This window comes from Lathamus discolor, chromosome 6 (assembly GCF_037157495.1).
Source record: "Lathamus discolor isolate bLatDis1 chromosome 6, bLatDis1.hap1, whole genome shotgun sequence".
Classification (NCBI taxonomy): Eukaryota; Metazoa; Chordata; class Aves; order Psittaciformes; family Psittacidae; genus Lathamus; species Lathamus discolor.
This window is the reverse complement of record NC_088889.1, coordinates 23,858,140-23,880,834: the sequence shown is the minus strand read 5'-3', so window position 1 is coordinate 23,880,834 and position 22,695 is coordinate 23,858,140. Positions and strand designations below refer to the sequence as shown.

Genomic DNA, 22,695 nt, shown 5'->3' with positions numbered 1-22,695 from the left:
CCTTAACCACGTTTCTCCGAAGACTCCCTAGATTTCATATTCGTAACACCACACAGGTACCTACCACTGTGAGCTGTAATACAGACATCTTTGACACGAAGCATTTTCTGCCTTGCGTTTCAAATCTATCTCCAGTTTTATATATAAATAGATAGGGTTTTTTCCTATCAACTATAAGCTAATGCTCTCAGAGTCTGAAAACTTTCCTATCAGTTTCCCACCTTTTTACTGTTGTGCCTTTTTTATTCATGATGCTTGTAACAGCAAAAATCATTCTTCATACCTATGGCTTCGACCACATTGCTTTTCTGTGTCAGTCCTGATAAGCATAATTTACTGCTCTTCACTTCCCTACTGTGAAGTGGAATCTTCTTCCCTGTAACTTTTCAAGCCATATCAAGAAATTGATGCTGAATCAGTCCTTTACACCAGTTTCCTCCCTCCTTGTGCTAAACGGGTGGTTTTATGCTTTCTTCTATCACAGAATCACAGAATCACAGAATCCCAAGGGTTGGAAGGGACCTAAAAAGATCATCTAGTCCAACCCCCCTGCAAGAGCAGGGTAACCTACAGTACATCACACAGGAACTTGTCCAGGCGGGCCTTGAATATCTCCAGTGTAGGAGACTCCACAACCCCCCTGGGCAACCTGTTCCAGTGCTCTGTCACTCTTACAGTAAAGAAGTTCTTCCTGATGTTAACGTGGAACTTCCTATGCTCCAGTTTACACCCATTGCCCCTTGTCCTATCACTGGATATCACTGAAAAAAGCCTAGCTCCATCATCCTGACACCTACCCTTCACATATTTGTAAACATTGATGAGGTCACCCCTCAGTCTCCTCTTCTCCAAGCTAAAGAGACCCAGCTCCCTCAGCCTCTCCTCATAAGGGAGATGTTCCACTCCCTTAATCTTCTATGTTGTTCATCATGCCCTATATGCACTCGCAAAGCAACCTCATTATTTTCCCTGAAGACCCTTGTTTGCTTTTCAGGCTACAAAATACATTGAACACAAGTAAACTGTCAATATGCTGAAAAGTGCTGCCAATCAGGCTCATAAATACCGCTTTGTCTATTTAAACTTCTCTGTCCAGTTCATCTCCTATTTCTTCCCAAACCAAGGTTCCAAGAGCTGTGCAACAGAGATGCATCCTATCTTGTCTACCACAGCAGAGATCCCACAAGGCCACAACTCAATGCTTTACACACTATTATATAGAAAAAAATAATCCTTAAAATGAGTCTGATGACCTTTGTTCTAGACGAATTTGTTCAGGCTGTCCTAAAAACCAACTTGTCTTCCCTACTTGAGTTTTGCAACTTCATTTGCACTCTTCTAGTACAATGCAAGTACTTGTGATTGGAATAAAAACTAAACCAGCACCACAAAACCTGATGGCAGCTCATGCAGCACACTGTTTCTTAAGAAGAAATAGCCTAAAAAGTTAAAACTCCAACCACTACAGTTTTTTTCCCCTCACTATTTTTCTACAGTCTTAGTAAAGAAGTAAACCTTTTGATCTTCAGCTAATACCCCCAATTATAAAGAACAGGTATACATTTAATTAGATCCTCTTTAACAACAGTTTTCATGGAGACAAGAAATACCTCTTACTCAACTACTAACTTACACTACCAAGACCTGAAACACTGGTGCTTGAATAGAATAAATTGTACACCCACACTTCCACTGCCTTATGTCCAAGTTAATTTACTAACTCAGACAGCTGATGCAACAAATATTGCAAATACAATAACACAGTCCATATACATATGTATCTCCTGAAATCCTGCTTGCAGGAAAGTGAATTATTTAGCCTACCAGAAAGCAATCAGACAAATACTATTTCAGGACATGCTGAAAGATTAGAATTTACAACAAGCTCAAGATTATTTTCTTACAGTCATATATTCAATGAGAAAAAGAGAAGTAGCGACTTCTGGTGATGAAGATGGGAAATTACTCAGCTGGCTTTTTACTTTACATGTAACCGGTTCTTAACACATACTTCCACTCAAAAGTGGAAGTTCCTGGCAGAAGTGGATCAGACGATCATTACTTTTCCTTCATGTAACCAGTTTCATGTCCACAACAGTAATTTAGAAAAGTCACATCTATGAAAGATTAGAAGATCATTCAAGTAGTGAACAAAAAGGGAAAAAAAAAACAACTAACCAACCATATCCTGAGAAAATTAAAACCATTAATTTTTCCCTATGTGCTATCCATTGCTCTTGTTACCCAAATCTAGATACAGGAATGCCTACCTGATACTAAAGATACAGTGCATAATAGATCTTGTGTTAATAACTTTTGCCAATTCAAGAATTATCAAACATATGATTATGAGTTAAGAATATAATGAGTGTTTAACACGGCTAAATTCACACACTGCTGTTTAGTCCTCTTAGATTTTACCTTTAATTTTTTTGGTTGTGGGTTGTTTTTTTCATTCAACCAACCTACAAATTTCATTATGTAAAGAATGTGTTCAGATATTTTATAGTAAGAAACTATAAAAAGGCCTCTTCCAGCAGTGATCAGACTTTTCAAATACATTGAATGTTTATTATTAAAAGGCTGGCACACAGTGAACTTAAAGTACAAAACACATTTCTGATAGAAATACCAACTTCATTCCTTCTGTTTCACAGGAATTGGAAGGCATTATCTTCTCACCATGCATTTCTCCTTAATAAAGAGTTCCAAAGCTTCCACTCAATCTTCTGCTTTGACGTTTCAGAAAACTTAGTGGTGCCTACAACTCAAAGACGAGAACAGCGAGCAAAGAAAAGACATCTTCAAAGTAAATCTCTCTTGCAGAGTAGAGACCTTAACATCTCTCAAGAAGTTTTAATAACATTCATCCTTGATTTTGCCGACTTGGGAGTACCAAGAACTTGCTGTATTTAAAATGCTACTACAATAGAGGGGTAACCAAGATGTCCAAAACCGTATCTTCATAAGATGCCAAAGTCCCATGAAACAAATACGAACTTCAGTTAAGACTGATTTTCAGTTACTATAAAAATTGCAAAATGAGATGCAGGCAAGATGTGAAGTAGTGAAAAAAATCAACCCTTTGGTAACAAGACAAACTAATATGCCCAACTCTGCATCATGTAGAATGGCTGGAGAAAAGCTACATATTATCCATTATCTCATACAAGTTCGCTTGCCTGGAATTCCTACCATTACATAAACCTTGCATCAGCTACAGCTGTAGAAATTCTAGTTGCATATTTCTAGCACTAAAGCAGAATTGTAACTTTATTTGCAGTATGAACACCATCCTTTTTTAAGATTATATAGTTAATGAGGTGAGGCTTTAAGCAATTACATTTTAAAAAGTAATCAGACTACGGAATTATAACCACAAAACTGTTTTAATTAAAGCAATGTAAAGATACATTCTTGACTCAAGTCATAAGTATTTCTTTATATACTGTTGAGATTTCAGAGCAAACAAAACCCAAATAAATCTCTGATGTTATGTATAAACCCCAGCAAAACAGTAATAATATTAAACCATTTCACATTCCTATATTAAAAATAAGTATTTAAATTTGAATAAACAAGTTATTCACCATCATGCTTTGTTCCAATAATCATTTACCTTCAGATGAAGTTGTTATGCTTAAAAACAGATCTGTTGAGTAATTTCTGGCAATGTGTTTAAGAGTCTTCTTTCAAATAAGAGCATCAAGACATAGAGGAATTATTGATTACTGAGTTTTTCATCAGGAGATTTCTCTCATTTAATATATTTTCCCTTTATATGGGGTGAGAAATAACTGTGTTTAATTTCCCTGTTTCTGAATACATTTCCTCACATCCAAGCTGTACAAACTTTGAGTTCAGGCCAAAATTTAGAGCGTAGTGATGTTTTTTGACTACTAGTGAAATTCAAAAAGTCCATGCAACCACAGACTTGAGTTTGCAGAGAACACAAAAATGAGTAAGGTTTTCTGCCACAATGCAGACTTGTGAAACCAATAGCATGTTTCCTAGTACACTTTCAAATTTGAAGCCAACTGCCTCCCTATGGTCCGCAAAAGAATTCACAAAATTGGGAACAAGTCTCAGACACTAAAAATGTATAGCATTCAGCTATGGGCTACTAACAAACATTGAATCTGTAATTTTCACTGTTGAGTAACTTAAGAATTGTAAGGTTAGTCTAAAATATAAACAACCTAATATTAGTCTTAGATAACATTTGCAATTTTGATCAAATCTGAAAATTTAATGTTGCTTAAATGTACTTAAACTCTGCTTCTGTCACAGAAGTAGTTTTTGCTTGTACACAAGTTGCATTAATTGCTGGTCTGCAATCACTGAAAAAATATAAAATTGATACACCCTGAGATCACCCTCATCAGGCTCTGCACAAGACAATCTGAGTACAGGAAGCACAGCCAAGAGAAAAAAACAACACAATAGTGTTGTCAGACAATAGTTGTACCAACATTTATTGGAGGGGTATAAAATTACTTCTCTTGCGAGAGCACAGGAATAACTTTTTTTTTTTAATATTTAACTCCCATTATAAAAATATAAAAGCACAGCATTAAAAGGAATCCTTAAACAGTATTTCCCTACGTTTTTATAAAGCCTACATGTATACAATGGCTTAAAGAACTGATAAAAACCACAGACATTTCCTCTTAGGACTTTCAGGACTGTTGCCTCTGCCCTCCCCAGTTAAGTGAGCTTTCATATGTGACAGCAGGTGTTCAACAGAATTCAGACTTATAAAAATCCTACATCTCCTCAATATTCATTTGCTGAAGGGATATTTATGATGCTTTCTTGCTTTATGTTACTGAAAGATAAAAAGCTACAGCATCAATGGTAAATGGAGAATTTGAAGCCTCTTTCAGTAGCAGAGCTTTTTGTACAGCAGAGAAATAAGCCAACTTTCTTGAAAGAGGAAGGAAACAGCAGCTATCATCACATATTTAATATATTCAACTAAACAAGATAGATCCACAGATTATTAAATGAAAGGTATTGTAGTAGTTAATTGAAAGACATCCAGAGCTCCAGGAAAACAATACCTAATGAAAACAATAGCAACTACAAGTTCATTTGTGTAAACAATGCAAGCAACCCACAGACTGGAATGGGTATTCTGCAAGCTGTGAGGAGCAAAATATGAATAGGGCTAAAAAAAAACTGACCTAACAAATGCAACATTTCTAGCATCTGCCTACAACAGAAGAGTGACATGATCATTTAGACATTATAATCCTAGATCAGATTTTAGACTCTTCTTTGTTGTATCAGAAGTCACAGTCAATCCATGGTACTAAACCACTGCCAACTTTCCAGACGTTGTCTTTATAGAAGCCATTTGTTGTTTGTCACAACATCAGAATGCCTTCTTTTAGATTCAGATGGTTCTGTTAAAGGTAAGCAGAAGCTGAGATTTGGATAAATCAATTTAAAAGATGGGCAGTAAACTTTTGGCTACAGAAGGGAAAAGGGGGATAGCTGAAAAGGGAAAAGTTAAAAGAATAAAAAAGGTTGCACCACAAACAAAACTATTAATCTAAACGGAATTCTGTCCAAGTGCAATATTTAACGGCATTAGCTAAAGCAACACAGCCTGAAGTTAGAAAAATCTGTAAAACATGCCTCTTGTGATGTTTTCTAGTGGAAAATGTAATTTGGCACTTGCTACAGAATGAGTTCAACATCCCTGAATCGTATTATCTGTTGGCTTGGTTCCTAAATTGCTACATCTGGAGAAACAGCAAGAGATCTTGTTGTTCTCCTTGATGCAAGTAATTCTACCAAAGGACTGTCAAGACACAAGTTACCATGTAGAAGTCTTTTAAACACGGGGATAATTCCAGGTACACTGACAAGCTCTTGCTGAGCACACTTCTCTGTTAGGCAACATACATTATAAATGGAGATATTTTTATTCTTTCCAGAGCAAGGCTTTGAAATTTTGTTTGGTTCCACTGTTTAAAAGACTGTGGACTGTACACTATCTTTTATCATATACACAACTGTTATTAAAAGGTGGAAGCTGGAAACTCTTATTGAAAGACTGACCAGTTGCCGCTGAATTTCCTAACCCCCTCACAAGGTTCATGACAACTCGGTACATATAAGTAAGTATTCTTACCCTGCTGATTAGTATTCTCTAATAATAGATGGCAAATGAGTCTCTGCTATCTATCAGCCAAGAACAGAAGACTGGTCTTCCCATCAGCCAGGAAGTCCTAGCATTTTTCTGACACTTACTGGCTTCATTAAAGATACTCTTTTTTACATTTTAGAATATTTTTTATTTGTGAATCTTAGGATGACAAACCTTTTCTAGTGCTGCCTAATTTCAATGAGATTTATCTGAAGTACCTTGAAAGATACAGTAAAAAGCAGGCAAAACAATTCTGTGCCGCTTATTAAAAAAAGTAAAAGCAACTGATAATCTAGTTAAGAAATAGCAGATATCCTTGCTATAACTATGTATTTTAGTAGTTGTTTAGGCCTACCTATTACGAGAATTCCTTGAACAACAGATTCTTGCCAAATTCTTTAGAAAAATGCAGCAGACACCGCATTTGCAAAGGCATGGAACACTAGTAATATGCAGGAAAAGTCAGGCGTTCAGAAGAAAGCAAGACTCCAGATCAAAACAGCTATATCGGTGCAGTCATCTTTCCTGAAGTCCATTTGTCCGTTATTTCTGACAGCTCTATTTTGATAAAATATAAACATGATGCCCACGTTTCTACTATTCTTCACATCTCCAACCCAGGGTCCTCCAAACCAAATGGTTTGGAAAGATTAAGTGGGGCCACCCAGTACAGGGCCAAGAGTGGCCCCACAGCCTGTAGGGAAGAAGGAGGAATCACTGTGGCACTACAACTGCTTCCCAATGCACAGTATCACAAACATAACTTAGTGCCAATGTTCAGAGGTTTCAATCTTTCGTATCTGCGAAGTAGCCAGCACTGTACAAATACATGACAAGCTTGAAACAACAGTTCTAAAATATTAACTCTCCATTTCATCAGCTGATAAGAATTGTATGTTAAAAAAATACTATTAAATATTTTAGTTTCCAAATCACTGTGGAAGACGTTGCTGAAGAACAACACAACTGTAAAATCTCAGTATACTCAGGTGAACTGGCAATAAGTTAAAAACTAAATTAATCCAAGATGACTCAGCTTCAGAAATAATTTTATTACATAAGAATCTCAGCTTTCCAAACAGGAAAACATAAATAAAAATAATAATAAAAAAAAATAGGAGGGTGATACAAGGTGAAAATCTATTCAAGGTTTTTGCATATTTGCATTAGCAGTACTATAATTTACTTTGAAATAAAGCTCATTCTGACGACACAAGGCAAAGCTGAAGAGCAGGGTTAACCATGAGGGTTTGGGTTAATTTTCCTGAAAGACAACTTAATCTTCAAAATCCACGAACAGAAGCATCCCACAGAATGTGTATCATGGAACTGAGTGTTCTCAAATTATTGAAAATATTTTGGCCAAGGTTAAGGAAAGGGAGGTGCTGATGTTTCTACAGTCTTGTGTTCGACCTTGTCAACAGCTACAGCAAAGTCATCCAAAAATCCACTGAATTCCAGAAAAGCCTAAGCTACCTACTGCATTAAAAATAATATCATCAAAAAAATTACAGGATACAGAGACAGACATTTGTGTCTTTTCATTTACAGCTTTTCAACACCAAATAAAATAAATACCCCCAAAAAGTTAAACCACAAAACAAACTCAGATAACCGTCACAGTACTTTTACTAAAGACATTGTGCTTTTTGCCAGTTAACAGAGGTGATTTGCAGCACTGAACATCACTTTTTAATTTTACAAACAAGAAGCAACTTTTGTAAGATTTACAGACACACACCCATAATTGTAACTGGAATCAGCACTACTCTTTCCTTTTATTTTCAACAGAGCAAAACAAGAAGGGACTGCCACAGCTTTCTCCCACAGAGCGGAAAGTATTAACAAAATCCTGATTGTTTAGTGTATTGCTTTCCGGGAATACCAACCATTCAATCTTAGATGTCATGTTAGCTGGCTTGGCAAAAATATAAAAAGTGAAAAGTGAATACATCCTTTGGGATTCAACAGGCAGTCTGTAGGGTTTTCCTTCCATCACAGTGGAAACTGCACATAATAGAAAATAACTCTTTCCAGGGTGTACTTGTAGTTTTTAAATGGCAGATTTAAAAGTTAAAAGCTGTTCTGTTCTACTCTCAGATCTCCACTTCGGCGGAATCAAACCCCATAATAATAAAAAAAGATAAAATTAAACAACATATGCAAGGTAAAAGTAAAGATTGGAGGCATTTCATATACAGAAGAAACCATTAAGACAATAATCTATCACCTTCAAGTAAAATCTCACATAAACAAGCTCCAACCCATTGTAAGAATACACTGTTCAGTTAAAAAAAATAAATCTAAACTGCTTCATTTTACAGTAAAGATAGAAAAAGCTATGTAATCCCACCTTTTTTTTTTTAATTTTGTCCTTTTTCCAGGTTTTAGAGTTAAGTCCAGTCTTTTGTGGCAGCCAAGATTTCTCTTTTGAGGTTTTTATAATATTCTGAAGAACCATCCTCAAAATATTCTTCATGTGGACAGTTGTAAACAGCAACAAATATTAAAAAGCGTGTAGAGCTAAAAACTAAGACAGTTTCTATGCACAACTACAGTGAAAAACTATTTAAACAGAGTATTTTTGGTCTCTGGCATATGAATTCAAGCAGTAATGACGAGCAGTGATAAGATGTTCTAAAGAAATAAGACAGGCCACAGTTGTGACAGGAACAAGATACGCTAGATCAAGTTTCACCTAATTAGGCAAGGTTGCAGTAGGGGAGTTCTGCTATCCTCTCATTGTGCAACAGTAATCTTTGTTTGCTATTATAATAATGACAAACAGTAAGTATTCATCTTAAATTTACATATAAGGCTCTGCCCATCTCAAAAGAGACAGAAGTGACTTTCCTGTTAAGGGGACAATGTTACAAGATGTTCCAAGAGCAAATAATCATAACAAGTATCAGAAGACATTTCCATGCCATTTTCTTAGATCAGGAAAATATTTTAAAATGACCACCAGCTTAAAAACAAAACAAACCGCCACAACAAATCTACCATGTATTTATGCCTAAAAATACTATAGTACAAGCACTACTCTGTGCTTGGCCAAGTCTGCCTTCTTGCTGGACATAATTCAAGCAGCAGAGAATATAAAATGGTAAACTGTGTTTCTGATTGCCTCTTCATGTCAAGGGACAGCGAATGTTTATCATCGTTCTTGTCAACACTATACAGGATCCAGAGCAGGGAACAGACAAAGAGATGGCACCAAGAGAGCATTTAGCTTTTACTCTGCAATTGCAGGAGCAAAGCATATTCTCCATTCCCTTATTAGAGAAAACTGAGGTAAAGAGTCAGCAAGTGACACAAGGGGGTAAAAAACCAAAAAGAAACCAAAGAAAAACAAAACAAAATTAAAAAAATCCAAACCATACTATGAAAGAACACCACACCTGAACAACCCAGCTCTCTCAGAACACAGCTACGATGTACGTTTTCTGGGTGGCACTTTAGACTTAGTTGCAAGAAAGGAAAAATAAGGGGTTCTCAGCTTCATTATTAGCCACAGGATTGTTATATTACCCTTCCCTACAAAGGGCAGCAATGAAGAAAAAGCTAGTACAACACCATATTTAGCCTGCTTCACTACCCAGAAATAGTACTGTCCTCCCTTAAATCATTTTGTCAGTAACAAAAACACTCTGATCCCATGCAGTATTCCTTCCTTCCCCAGCAAACATGTATCATGGTGAGAGGTTTATTCAGAATGTAATTGGTTGAATCATTTCAGACTTATAAAATGCTGCAGCTTTAAAAAGTTAATCTGTGAGTAACTGAGAACCTTTTAAATAAATAAGCAACTGGAGGGTATTTCTTAAAAGGGAAGGGTTGTTTTGTTTTTGGAAGGATGGAAAAATCTAAAACCAGATTTTATGTTTATCTGCCAGAAAAACAAACTGTATCACATGAATAAATGTTTGAGTGGAAAAGCTAGGCTTATATTAACACATATTGTGCCACTCTTCCAACTACGGCTGAATGCATCTAAAAACTCCCCAAACTCACAAAACCTTACTGCAACAGAAAGGCATGACACACACATGCAGACCAGAAATACATGGAGAGTCCAAAACTGAAGCCTGCCATCCCTACTGAGTAACTGGGCTCTTCCAAGAGGAACAGGCACATAAACATAAACACGTGTGTCACTGAACTTCCTTTTCACCCTGCCATCCTCCCTTCCGGAATAACTAAAAACACCTGCAAGTAGTTTGTTAAATCAGATAAATAAGAAAAGCAATACATGCACAGCATAGCCTCTTGCTTTCTGTAGTATACATAGATGCATTGTCTCCATATTGTGTATCTGAGGAAGCGCAGCTATTTGGCTGACTGATTTAACTGTTACTTTCAGGTAGGTAAATCTGAATCTAGAATATATAGAGAGAGATAAGGACACTACAACCTCTGGTTGCTTAATATATGATCAGCCTCAAACCCCTCAATTAAAGAAATAAGACTGTTTTCCTCCCAAAAATGTAGAGGTTTCAAATATTCTAAATTAAGGTGAGGTACACAGACATAAGTTACGATCCTACTTTAAATGTAAAAACCACATAAGATCCCAGAGGACTTGCCCTGTGTGACAAGCTCATATTTAACAAACCTATATATATGCAGATAATCTGAATTACTCAGTAGGAAAGTAACTGCAGTCTGTGATCTCACTAAAGCATTTTAACATGAAGACACTCATGATCTCTGAAAATCACATGGAATTATGTAGAAGAAAGAATATAAAGAAAACTGGAAGCATAATTGTCTAAAATGACACAAGTTTACATCAAATATTTGCACAAAATGAGAAATTACGTAACATAAAGCTATAGATTAAAACTGGTGGATGTGAGCAACTAAGAATACTGAGAAGTAACAGACAAGTATACAAAATGCACAACTGCACAGAGGCTGAGCTAATCTTTTCTCATATTTGTAGAAAAATAATTTATACAGACACTTTAAGACTACTTCCAGATGAAAATTAACAAAACCCACAACATCAGCTTGTTTGCATTCTCTTTCAGTGCTTTTCAATCAAAAAAATTCTGGGAAAAGTTAAAAAAAAAAAAAAAAAAAAAAAGCCCCCCAAAACAACAAACAAACCAAACAACAACAACCAATAAACCAAACCCCCCCCCAAAAAACCCAAACAAAACAAAAAAGAAACCAAACCAAAATGACAGAAACAAAACCCACCTGACACCTGACCCCAGCCAAAACTAAAGAAAAAAAAATAATTCTTCACAAGTCATTGTAAATTAATATTACTTAATGAGACTGTAAAGCCGAAGTGTGCTTAGCACTTCCACTTTGGTAAACTGCCAGCCAAGTTTACATAGTTCTTAAAACTTTTACTCATGTAAAAGCAAGTGATGTTTTACTGCATTCTAACTGTACTGTGCTCAGTAACCTATGCAGAATATAATTCATGGTGAGTGTGTTTCCTTTTTCCAATCAAAAGATAAGCTTAAAGTGAAAAACAACTGGATTTAAACATGTCAAATACATACATTCATTTATATAACATTCAGAAAAGAAATTGTGCTCAGCATGCTATTTTCCAGAGGGTTCACGCCTCTCCAAATGACAGAAACACAGTAGCACCCCTAAATCCCCTGCATATCTGACTGTATTCCAGTATGACTACCAACACAAGTATATAAAAATATACATAGCTACATGACAATACGCACATTTTTGCATTCTTTCACTTATTTTGAGACATCTTTTCTCACTAGAAAACTGTAGTACTTAACAAAACAAGGAGGATGACTGAAAGGAAGGCAAAAGGTTTATAAAGAAACTCAAGACACAATCGGAACACTCTCATCCCTGAGTACTGGAAGAAAAGAGATTATTGAGACCTCAGTGCTTGAAAAATTCCTGTATCATTTGAGAGATAATAAGAAAAAGCTGACCAAAAGCTTTTTTCTGCTTCTGGAAAACATATAGGCAAGTACATGCACACTCCTGATCAAGCTTCCTCGTAGTTATATGCAAAGGCTTCTTCAGAACTCACAGAAACTGGGCAATACTTGGTAGCTTCAGATGACTAGGAAAGGGCAACAGCAGTACATGGGGGTAATCCAGTAATGTACTGAACACTCAAATCATAAAGATCTCTTATAGGGTGAATGTTGTAACACACCCAGAAATGCAAAAATACTGTATTAGAAACACTGTGTAGTAAATCTTCTGATTTAGTGTCTTACGTCCCTTAAAGTGGTTTAGTTTTTTTTTTAGACTATGATTTTCTACCTCAAGCACAAAAAAATCCACTATAAAAAGGTATAAAAAGGATATCAAAGGAGTCCAAAGGTTGGTACACATGAATCAAATTCAGAAGTTCTTTATGTTTATCTAAAAATGAGGAAGCATGGCAGTTGATACATAAATTAAATTATTCCACAGTAAGTATTTGAGTTGGACTCCCAAAAAAAAAAATAACAAACCTATTACACTGCGGTAAACAGCAGTTTATAATTTACCATTTTAACTGATTTAAACTTCCGTCACCACTTCACCTCCTATCAGTGCTAAAAAAACAAACACCACTGCTCTACCATCAGAAAACAAAAAATTAAAATAAAGTAAAATTAAAGTGCTGCACTCAGAAATTTGGCCCCAAATTTGCAGTGGGGTGGTGTTGCAAGCAACAGATTTGAACTGATTTGTTTCAATGTAAAGCTTAGATTTTTACAGCATATTCCCGTATCCAACAAGCTCTTGCTGAAGTGATGATAACTGACAATAAAACGGTAAACACACTGCACTGCACACCAAGAAGCTATTCAGAAAAAGGGCTGAAAAGGTTTCCAAGCGACATGGGCTAGAACAGAAAACAGTCCATGTGATACGGTTTTAAAATAATGGCATGGATCCTGACATGACTTAGAAGTGCAAAGGAGGTCAACCACGAGAGATTTTTTTTTTCCCCCACTATTAGAAGTACATCACTCAGACTTCAAGCTAAAATTCAGGTAACTTGGGACAATAAAGCAGTACATAAGGAAATTAAGCATCAGGCATGCTGAGAGATTCAGAGCTATATACAGAGATGAAGCTGCACACAGAGATGAGTTTCACAGTTTATTTTTATAAGACACTTACAAGAATTCAATAACCTCCCAAAGTGTACATACAGTCCAACTGTTTGGAGCCTGAACAGTAATAAGCCCTTTCTTTAGCCTGCAGAATCATCCGAAATTTCAGTTCCAAGAACTTGCTGGTTTTAAATACACAGTATGAAAATCTAAGCACTTCTCTGACGATGTATCTCAATAGCAACTTTGACACTAAGAACCCTGGTTGACTATTTCTAAGTATATATTTGACAAAGCTAAGCACCTGGCATACACACATACTACAAGAATTATCTTACAGAATTTGTAAGAAAGAGCTGTCAGTTCATAGATGCTAATACTTTCACAGATGCCCAAATAACAAGTTAGCTAAGCTGCCAGTGAGTAACTTAAGTTCCAGGCAAGTAATCACTTACTAGACATACTACTTTCTGATGCTACCCACATCATCACGTAGTATATGCTCTAGCTACCATATTCTTCCCTCTACAAAATGCTAACAGGCTGCCAGCCATTTTACAGATACCAGTTACACCATAACAATGTACAAATATCCTTTCCTTGTTCTGTATCTTGTCAAAGGAAGTGACTGATACATTAGTAACATTTACTCCAGATATTAAGACAATGTTTTTAATTAAAGTAGTTTGAAAACCCTTATCTTTGGCTGGATGGGATAGATTAAGGTCAGGTTTTGATCAACACACTGGTTAATATTTTACAAGATAGTCAGAAATCTGAAACTTGGTTTGCTTGTTTGTTTTTAAAAAAGTAGTAAGTATGGGGGAAGACACAGTAGAAAAAAGAGACTGAACTATGTTTAAAGTATAGTACCTTCAGAATGAGTAGGAATGTCAACAAATGCTGCTCAATCTTGTATCACAAATTAGACAAATTGCATTTGGAAATAGAATTAGAAAAATATTTTCTGAAGCAAACATGCATTCAGACTATGTCTCCTCAAACTGTATCTCCTATTCTAAACTAAGACTTAAGCCATCTTATTTGACAAAAAAATACTATATGCAGGTAAGCCTGTCCTTAATGGCTATGTTAAAATTTGCTAGTCTCAAACCACCCTCTTTCTTTCCCTTTAAACATCAGAGAGCAGCACAGGCAATACTTTTCTCCAAACATTAATAATGTGGCCCTGCCTACTGCTTTGTTCATCTAAGGCTGTAACTCTCAACAATTCTCAGCTATTCAACTTAGTAGGCGTGGACAGATACATTCTGGTTTTCAGAAGAGCAAGGTTTGCTGGTCTCCAGGTATCAAAAACTGGCTCTCAGGAGAGTAAACCACAGAATTAATTCAGATCCTAGTCAATGCACTGTGCTTCTGTGCATGAAGTCAGCCCATGGGATTTACAATTTTTGGAGGTCAGCCCGGCAGAGATGCTGGGCACGACACTGTTTTCTTGTTTCAGCTTCAGAGAGCAGGGAAGTTACTCTTCTTTGCCCCTTGGGACACGGATTACATTCCAAAATCATCCAGGTATACCTCACCATGTTCAACGTGGAGTCATTTCAAGCTAAAAAATATAAAAAAAATATAATCCGAACAGCCTAAACTGATAAAACTGTTTACATCCTTCCTGCAATCTATGCTTTTCTGTGCCGCCTTGTGCTGGTTTCTGTGCTTATCTGACCCTGCACTGAGTTGGTTTCAGTGTGCTCAGCTGGCAGAAAAGTATCCTGGGGAGGGGGAAAAAAAAAAAGCAAACAACTTCCTGAACTTCCTGCTGAGTTCACAAACTGAAACAGCTCAGTACAGAATCAGGTATCTAACAGAGCTAATACCTAAGAGAGGGCAGCAGGGAGGCAGGACTAGAGCAGCCCCTGCAGTTGTATCAATTTCACCTACACAAAACTGAAGCCTCAATTTCCCACAGTCTCAATTTATAAACATTAGCTTAGTCATGTGAAAGCTGAAATCCTTTTGCGAATCTAAAGTAGACATAAGCATATGTACATTAAATACAATGTCTGTAACGTATGCAAGTTTAGAATAAATTGCTACCTGCTGAAGTTGGAATTCCTTAAATAAAACAGTTTTATAGCTACAGTTTCCTCACACATGTGATGAGATGAAAACTGAAAAAACCCCCAAATTTAATTGTACTTTCGCTAATGAAGTAGGCTAAATTACACTACGAATCTTAGAGGATAAGGTAATAATGGGCAGAAATCAAAAGGAATGCAATATTGCTAAGTGTGGGGAGGAAAAATAATGCAGACTAGTAACTGCCAATTAAGCTTTATTGTTTTTCTTTTTTTTTGGTCCCAACTTTATATTTGTTCCTCAAGATTTCCACATAGACCACGCATTTTACCAAAAAACCCAGTATCCCTTACTTCCTCCTGTTTCAGGGAAAATCTGAAGTGTTACTAGATACCCAATAAAGATGTGAAAACTGGTGAAATCATAACTTATCCTTGAAGCAATAATGTTACTGAACTGCAGAAATCTTCAGTTTCATCACACTGTTCTACTCACCTGCTAAATAGCCAGAAAACAACATTCAAAATATGTCACCTGGGGTACAGCTCCACAATAAATTAAACTGAATAAACAAAAATACTAAAAGGGTGGGAGGGATACCACTTTCCTATCCCCTTCTTCATTACCAATCTCAGTCAAGAGATACACTCCCTCCTGTACCAACACAGACAAAAGAATAGTGACAATGTAAGCTGATATAATGCACCAGCCTGGCAAAATATGTAGGTATGTGTGTATATATGTATCATCAGCGTTCTTTGGATACAATTATTTTTTACATTTTTAGTGACCTGGATCAGTGTACTGAGACAAGCAGTGTGATCCATTCAAAGTAAATGCTGGCAATAAGCAGCAAGGAAGAGGAAACAGTCTCTTCCATCAGCCGCAGGAAATGTTTAACCCGTCTCATCCCTATTGTGAAACCTCAGTCTTGAAAGGAATTCAGTTCCTCCAACATCCTACTGCACCACAATGATAAACTCACATTCCCCTACACAAGCAAGATCACACGCACTTGCTTCTAAGCAAGATTTACGAAAACAGAGTGACCCAAAACCTAGGTCAAGTGGCTGAAAATTGACATTCAAAACAATTCTTTCCTTCCATTAAGCAGATTATGTTTTTGCTTATCCTTTGAGTTATCATAAAATGCAGGCTCTGTCCTCCCAGTAGCATTGTTGCTTCTGACACACAAATCTGCTTCTGAAAGATGGTGTCTATTATTGTACAATATAATTCTGTTATTGTCAGTCACAAAAAAATGCTTTTAGAAGCTCAAAACATTGAGCACATTCCCTGGATATATTATCTAATACATCAGAGATTATTACACGCTTCCAAGGTTAATTGACTCTAATGAGAGATTTCCAAATTACTGGAAAAATGTACTAAAGTGTTAAAAGTAATATTTTATATTTATTTACTTTAAAGACTATAATTTAAGAATCAATGAGACACAGGATTCAAGACAGATGGAAAATCTGCTCATATGTGAAGGTGTCCCTGCCCATGGCAGGGGGGTTGGAACTTGGTGATCTTAAGGTCCTTTCCAACCCTAACTATTCTATGATTGTATGATTCTAAGATATTAAAGATATTTGAAATCACCTAATAATATAATTCTCCAATTTAAGGTGAAAAAAAAAATAAAAAAAACCCACTTTCCTGAGGTGTGACACAAGCCCAACAATTAGATCCTATATCCCAGGCTAGCATGTTCACTTAGGGTTGAAGTATTTTGAGCTATCCTGTGCTAGTAATTAATGTATGTTAATAATAAGCTTTTAATTTAGACAAACACATAAGACTTGTAAATTCCAGCAGTGAGTCATGATGGAAAGGGAGCAAGACACCTTCCCTTCACCTCCCCCAATTAAGCAATAATTTGTTTGCCTCTTTAAACCTCCATTCTCACTTTTTTTTCTTTTTTAAAGATGTCTCCAGACTACAGGGACAAAAAAAAAAAAAAAAATGCTGTTTAAAAATAAATGTGAGTTTTGATTTTAGTACCAAACATTAGACAGCGAATTCTTTAAAAAAAGGGATTTTATTCTATGTATGGACAACTGTTAACATAATGGTGGCTGTTCCACAGCTGTATGCAATCTTAATATAAATAATCAGCTACATGTTTTTTTTAATAATGTATTTCACATCAAACTTGGATTTGTCAGATTAACATAACTGAATCTGGTAGAATGGAATTTTGTTGTCAAATAAATACCTTTTATCACGAAAATCTGCAACAAGCAAGAATCTCATCTATGCTAATATATGAAGAGAAACTAATAGAGAGTATTCTTTCCTTCAAAATTTTCTCATATATTTCATTACAATCCACAGGTATCTATTAAATATATTTAAATATATTTAAATCTTCTATTATCAGAATAGCCTATGAGTAGTACTTTTTGTTGACATGGAGATGATTCTGAACTTATTTTTACCACACAATAGCCCATATTCTGTCATCTAAAAAAAAAAAAAAAAGTGATCCAAAAAACCACAAAATTGCCTTTAAGCTTTGTTGCAATAAGTAAGTCCTTTAATAATGACTGATAAACTTGCAAATCATTCTCCACAATCAGTTCACATTTATTCAGCAAACAAGAATATCAGACAACTGTAGAGCTCTGAATTAATTGCTATATATTTTATCTCAACATCACTGAGAATTCCTAATATTAAAGTGACACATTTTCCTTTAGACTTTTACAACATATTGTAGGGAAGAGAACAGTGTATGCCGATTTGAAAATATTTTGGGTTTTAATTAGGAATAAGCAATTCCACTTTGGACTTTTGGAGAAAGGTTCTGGACTGAATACATGGAAAGTATGTACTCACTTAAAAAAAAAAAAAAAACCAAAACAAAAAAACTCAACATCCAAAAAACAACAGGAAACCAAAAGAGAAAACAAAACCCACTTTTTTCTTAATTCATTTGGAAGATAGCTTAATTAAAAAATAACTACCTGATACCCATCTTTGCTTTGTATTTTATCAGTCATGTTATCTGTCTTCATAAGTCAGGAACCTATGTAGCAATTAAGATACTAATGCATACTGTAATACTCAAGATCCACTTATAATTGTCTATTCTAATATAAAATACGCATCAGTCATGGTCATCTTTGGAGATGAGCTGCAATGTCACACAAAATTAACTAGACAAAAAATGACACTAAACACTCTAAGCTTTTCACTCTCACTTCTATTAAAACAAGAAACACAACTGCCCGACCATACACATAAAACCAGACACGTCCAACAAGTCTTTGACTCTAAGCCCTGCACACTGTCTCATAAGGCCCCTCCTAGATGCTTTCAAAAACATGAATGCTGGCTGCAACCTCACCTATACATGTTTCTCCAAGTAAGTTAAAGGCAAAACCAGAAAAGCTCTACAGCAATAGGTGCTAGAGGAATATGCAATACTAATTACTCCTCCTAAGAGACTCAGTGCCCCACAAGTTCTTACACAGCATCCACCATCACCTCTCATCACTTTATTGACAGTGTACAGACTGGACTCTACATACTTCTATGCCTTTGACATGACATGTTACCTCACATATGCTGTAAAAGAATGATACCCCAAATTTAGGTACGTAATAGGAAGTGTTACATGCTTCTCAACTGTAGCAGTTCTTTCTTCCATGGTATCTTTTCTAAAGTAGGAAAACAGTGCTCCTCGTAAGTGACTTTTCCTATTTGTCAGCAGAAGCAATTTTTGAACTACCATCCAAGAAAATGCATTAATTGCATTCTTTAAGGTGAAAAAAAAAAATCCAATACTTTTTCATAAACAAAATCTGAAGTCCCACCAAAAAAATCCTACTGGGGCAGAAGAGAACCAAAAAAAGGTGGGGAGTCACGTGGGGGGGAATGGAGGAGGAGATGATTAAGCTTCTCCAAACAGGTTATAGAATATGTGGCTGAAAGAGGAGCTATTTTTGCAAACAAAATACAACTGTGGCTATTTTAACCCAGAAGATTTCCTGTTTGAAAGGATATCACATAGCTCTGGGTTTGCATGTTTTATTCTATGGCAGCAATAAATACTAACCTTTTTTTCCAGTGAAAAAATAAATAAATAAAAAAATCACTGTACTCAAAGCATAGTTAGAGGAACTCTTTCAGTAAGTTCCTTCATAGAGGTGATATTCAGTGTAACATCATAAGCTACTCATACACATAGCCCTTATGTCCTGAAGGCAATGAAAGAGTTTATGACGGATGTGCCTTGTCAGCAAAGCAAAAAAACAGTAAGTGAGAAAAGTGCAGTCCACATCATTATTGCTTCTTGAAACCCAACTGTGTTCAAGACTAAGAATACACCTATTTTTATTTTTTTTCAAAACCAAAGTAGAGTAAGCAACATTAACTAATACGAAAAATCCACCAACAAACAGAGCGGGAGTATCCTGGTCACAAAAGAAATCATAACTGATAAAAACCTCTCAGAAGTAACTCTGTTCCTGCAAGGGGTGGGAACAAAAGTCTGACAAGTCACAGGGAAAGAGGAAACAGATAATTCCATCTTCCATGCTTTAGATAAGACTTCATTATTAAAAATGGTTGTGCAGAATTAAAAAAAATAAATTCAAAAACTGTCCTCCATTACTTCAGATCTGATAAATGTAAGTCATAAGAAACTCAAAGTTTGACAGCATTTAATTTTAATTTGTTGACACAAGACTGCAGCAGTACCCACTTTTTACAGCTGTTCAAGTCTAGTAATACTGAAGTCTCTCCTCTTACTATTATTTGCTTTCATTAACTGTATTAAAATAAATAAATAAATAAATAAGGACCACGGAAGAAAAAGCTTCTAGGAATGTGAACTCAAGGAATTCCATCACATAAGTTAGATCTCTACTGTTTCCATCTTCAGAATTCAAAATCTCAAGTAAAGAAAACCAAAACATTTGTTCCAGTTCTACAATCATATGTTCACATCACTTTGCTATTGTATTCCAGTAAATGTGGTTGGTTTTTTTCATCCTTGCAGTTCAGGAATAAAATAGGTGAGAACCTGGAAAACTAAAAGCACTGTCACAGTGTCCATTTAAATATACATATTTCTGACTACCTTATGATCAGATGTCCAGAACAGCATCTGAAAGCTCTTCAGAGAAGTAAAATATTTATTATTTCAGGATTCAGACTCGATAAGTTCTAATCTTCATTACTACCACCATAGCAAGGTAATTCGTTTTATTAAAATGCAACCGTCAGTACTAAAAATGCTTTGAAGTGTGTTTCAAAAACATAATAAAGTCTGAATTTTATAAGCACAAACAACTGCTGCATTTAAATAACCATGAAGGTAACAAAAGACAGTGGCAGGAAGAAAAAGGTAAAGGAAGTCTTTTTCTAAAAAGTCAATCACTGCACTACAGAAGTTATGACATCAGCCTGAAACCCACACGTGAGTTAGTAATGGGAACTGAATACATTTGTTCTGACCTAGCGTATCCCTGACATGCTTTTCAATGTTCAGTTTTTCAATGAGAATTTTACGAATCTAAAGCCGAGTTACGATGGAAGCTGCAAAAACCAGTCACCTTGGTTTTGTTTTTACAAGCATCCATACAAAGCATACAAACATCCATACGTTTATGGAACAAGCCTGTAATTCAATGAACTTTGTTGCTCGTTTCTAGTATGCCTAGTGCACTGAAATTCCTCTACAGGGTCAACAGAATATTTTGGTACCTAGCAGTTGGAAGTTAAAGAGCACATCATATTAAAAAGCTTGTCATAATACCTGTTTTTCAAACACTACCTGTGCTCTTCGATCTGAAATTTTGCATCTAGTTTAAGCTATTAATTTCCTCCTCTCAGTCATGAAACCAAGTTAGAGTGATAAAATTTTGTAAAAGACGACTTCAATATTCTCATTGAGAAGCATTCTGCTGCAGTGCTTTGGTTGCAAACGCTGCAGAGGAGCTGCAAATAAAAAGCTCATTCCTATTAGAATCAGAGAAAACCTGGGAGATACTCTTTTATATGGAGTAACTCATAAACCCACGTTTGAGAACAGAGTTTGAAGGAAATCAGCAAAAGGAATGTAATTGTTTATTACTCAGCCTCAGAAGATCCTGTCATAAAACGAACAGTCATCAAGAGCAACTCTCTTCCGACCACTGCATCAGCCCATAGCGAAAGGAGGAGGGAAGGAGAGGGGAGGGAAATGGAGAGATTCTGTCACAGAAGACAACCAAGGTTGTTTGCGGGAAAATGAAAGGGCTTATCTTCGGTAAACAAGCGACGGTTTCACAAAAGAGACAGCACACACCGAGGAGGGAGACCGCCTTCCCGTCAAAGGTGCCGAGGCTCACATGAAGCTGCTGCCTGCACTCGCCTGACAGCCGGCCTAAGGGCCCGGGCCGCCTGCCCCGGGACCGGTTAACCCTTCCCCACACCCTGGCGGCGAAGAATCAGTGCTTTTAAGGAAAAACCCAAAACAAACAAACATGCCCCCCTCCCCCACACACACACACACCCACTCATACAAACACAGAAAACCCACCCGCGCCTCACTCGGGCCTCGGCAGCCAGCAGCCGGCTCCCCCAGCGCCGCGGGCGGCTAGGAGCCCTCTCGGGTAGACGCGAGGGCAGAGCCCGGGGGGACGCGGCCCTCGACCTGTCACAGCCGGTGCGACGCCGAGAGTGGCTCGGCCGGCGGAGAGGAGCGGCAACCCCTCGCTGAAGGGAGGAGCGGGAGCAGGTCGTGTCCCCCAGAAGCCAGGGACGGTGGTGACCGGCTGCCCCACCCCCGGCGGGGAACCCGACGGCGGCGCCGCTGCACAGTCGCCCTCTGCCCGTGCTGGCCGGGGCACAGGCAGGGATGACGGCGGGGCCGCGCACTCCATCCGCCTCCGCCAGCCCCACAGGAAAAGGCAAGCCGTCCCATGGCCCGGCAGCGCGGCGCCAGGCCGGCAAGGCAACGTCGCGAATTCAAAGCCTTCCCACTCACCGGCATCATCTCCACAGCCGTCCTCCAGCCAGCCTCACCGAGGCTGCCGCCGTGCCGTGCCGGGCCTTTTCTGCCGCCTCCTCTCGCTGTGGAGGACGCCGCGCTCGCCCTGGCGGCTGTGACAGGTGCCTCCCGTGCGCCTCACTCGCCACAGCGGGCGGGCGGGCGGAAGGAAGAGGCGAAGGCGGCGGCGGCGGCCGGGTTCCCAGCCCCCTTCCTTCTCCTGCCGGCGCGGCGGCCTCCTGCCTCCTTCCCTCGGCGCTTCCTGCTCTGCTCCGCCCGCGCCGCGCCGCCCCGCCAGGGGTTAACCGCCGCCGCGGCACCATTGGCCGAGGCGGGGAGAGCCGGGGGCGGGGCGGCGGCGGGTGCGCGCCTCGGTGCTGCACGTGACCGGGGCTCCGTGAGGAGTCGGGACCCGAGCCTCTCTGTGGCAGCCCCGGTGCGGCCTGGCCGGTGGCCGT

General features: G+C 37.8%; 1 protein-coding gene across 6 annotated transcripts in view; it reads right to left on the bottom strand.

Moving 5' to 3' along the window:
* Positions 1-22,695, bottom strand: part of PPP1R13B (protein phosphatase 1 regulatory subunit 13B) — a 72,034-nt gene extending 49,339 nt beyond the window's left edge. For 2 of the 6 annotated variants that reach the window (XM_065684708.1, XM_065684709.1), the window contains exon 1: positions 8,511-8,734. In XM_065684708.1, coding sequence (XP_065540780.1) covers positions 8,511-8,636 — 126 coding nt within the window. In that variant the 5' untranslated portion in view covers positions 8,637-8,734. Of the gene's footprint in view, positions 1-8,510; positions 8,738-21,787; positions 21,970-22,234 lie in introns of those variants that run through there. The other 4 variants (XM_065684706.1, XM_065684707.1, XM_065684705.1 and 1 more) reach the window with 4 other exon arrangements.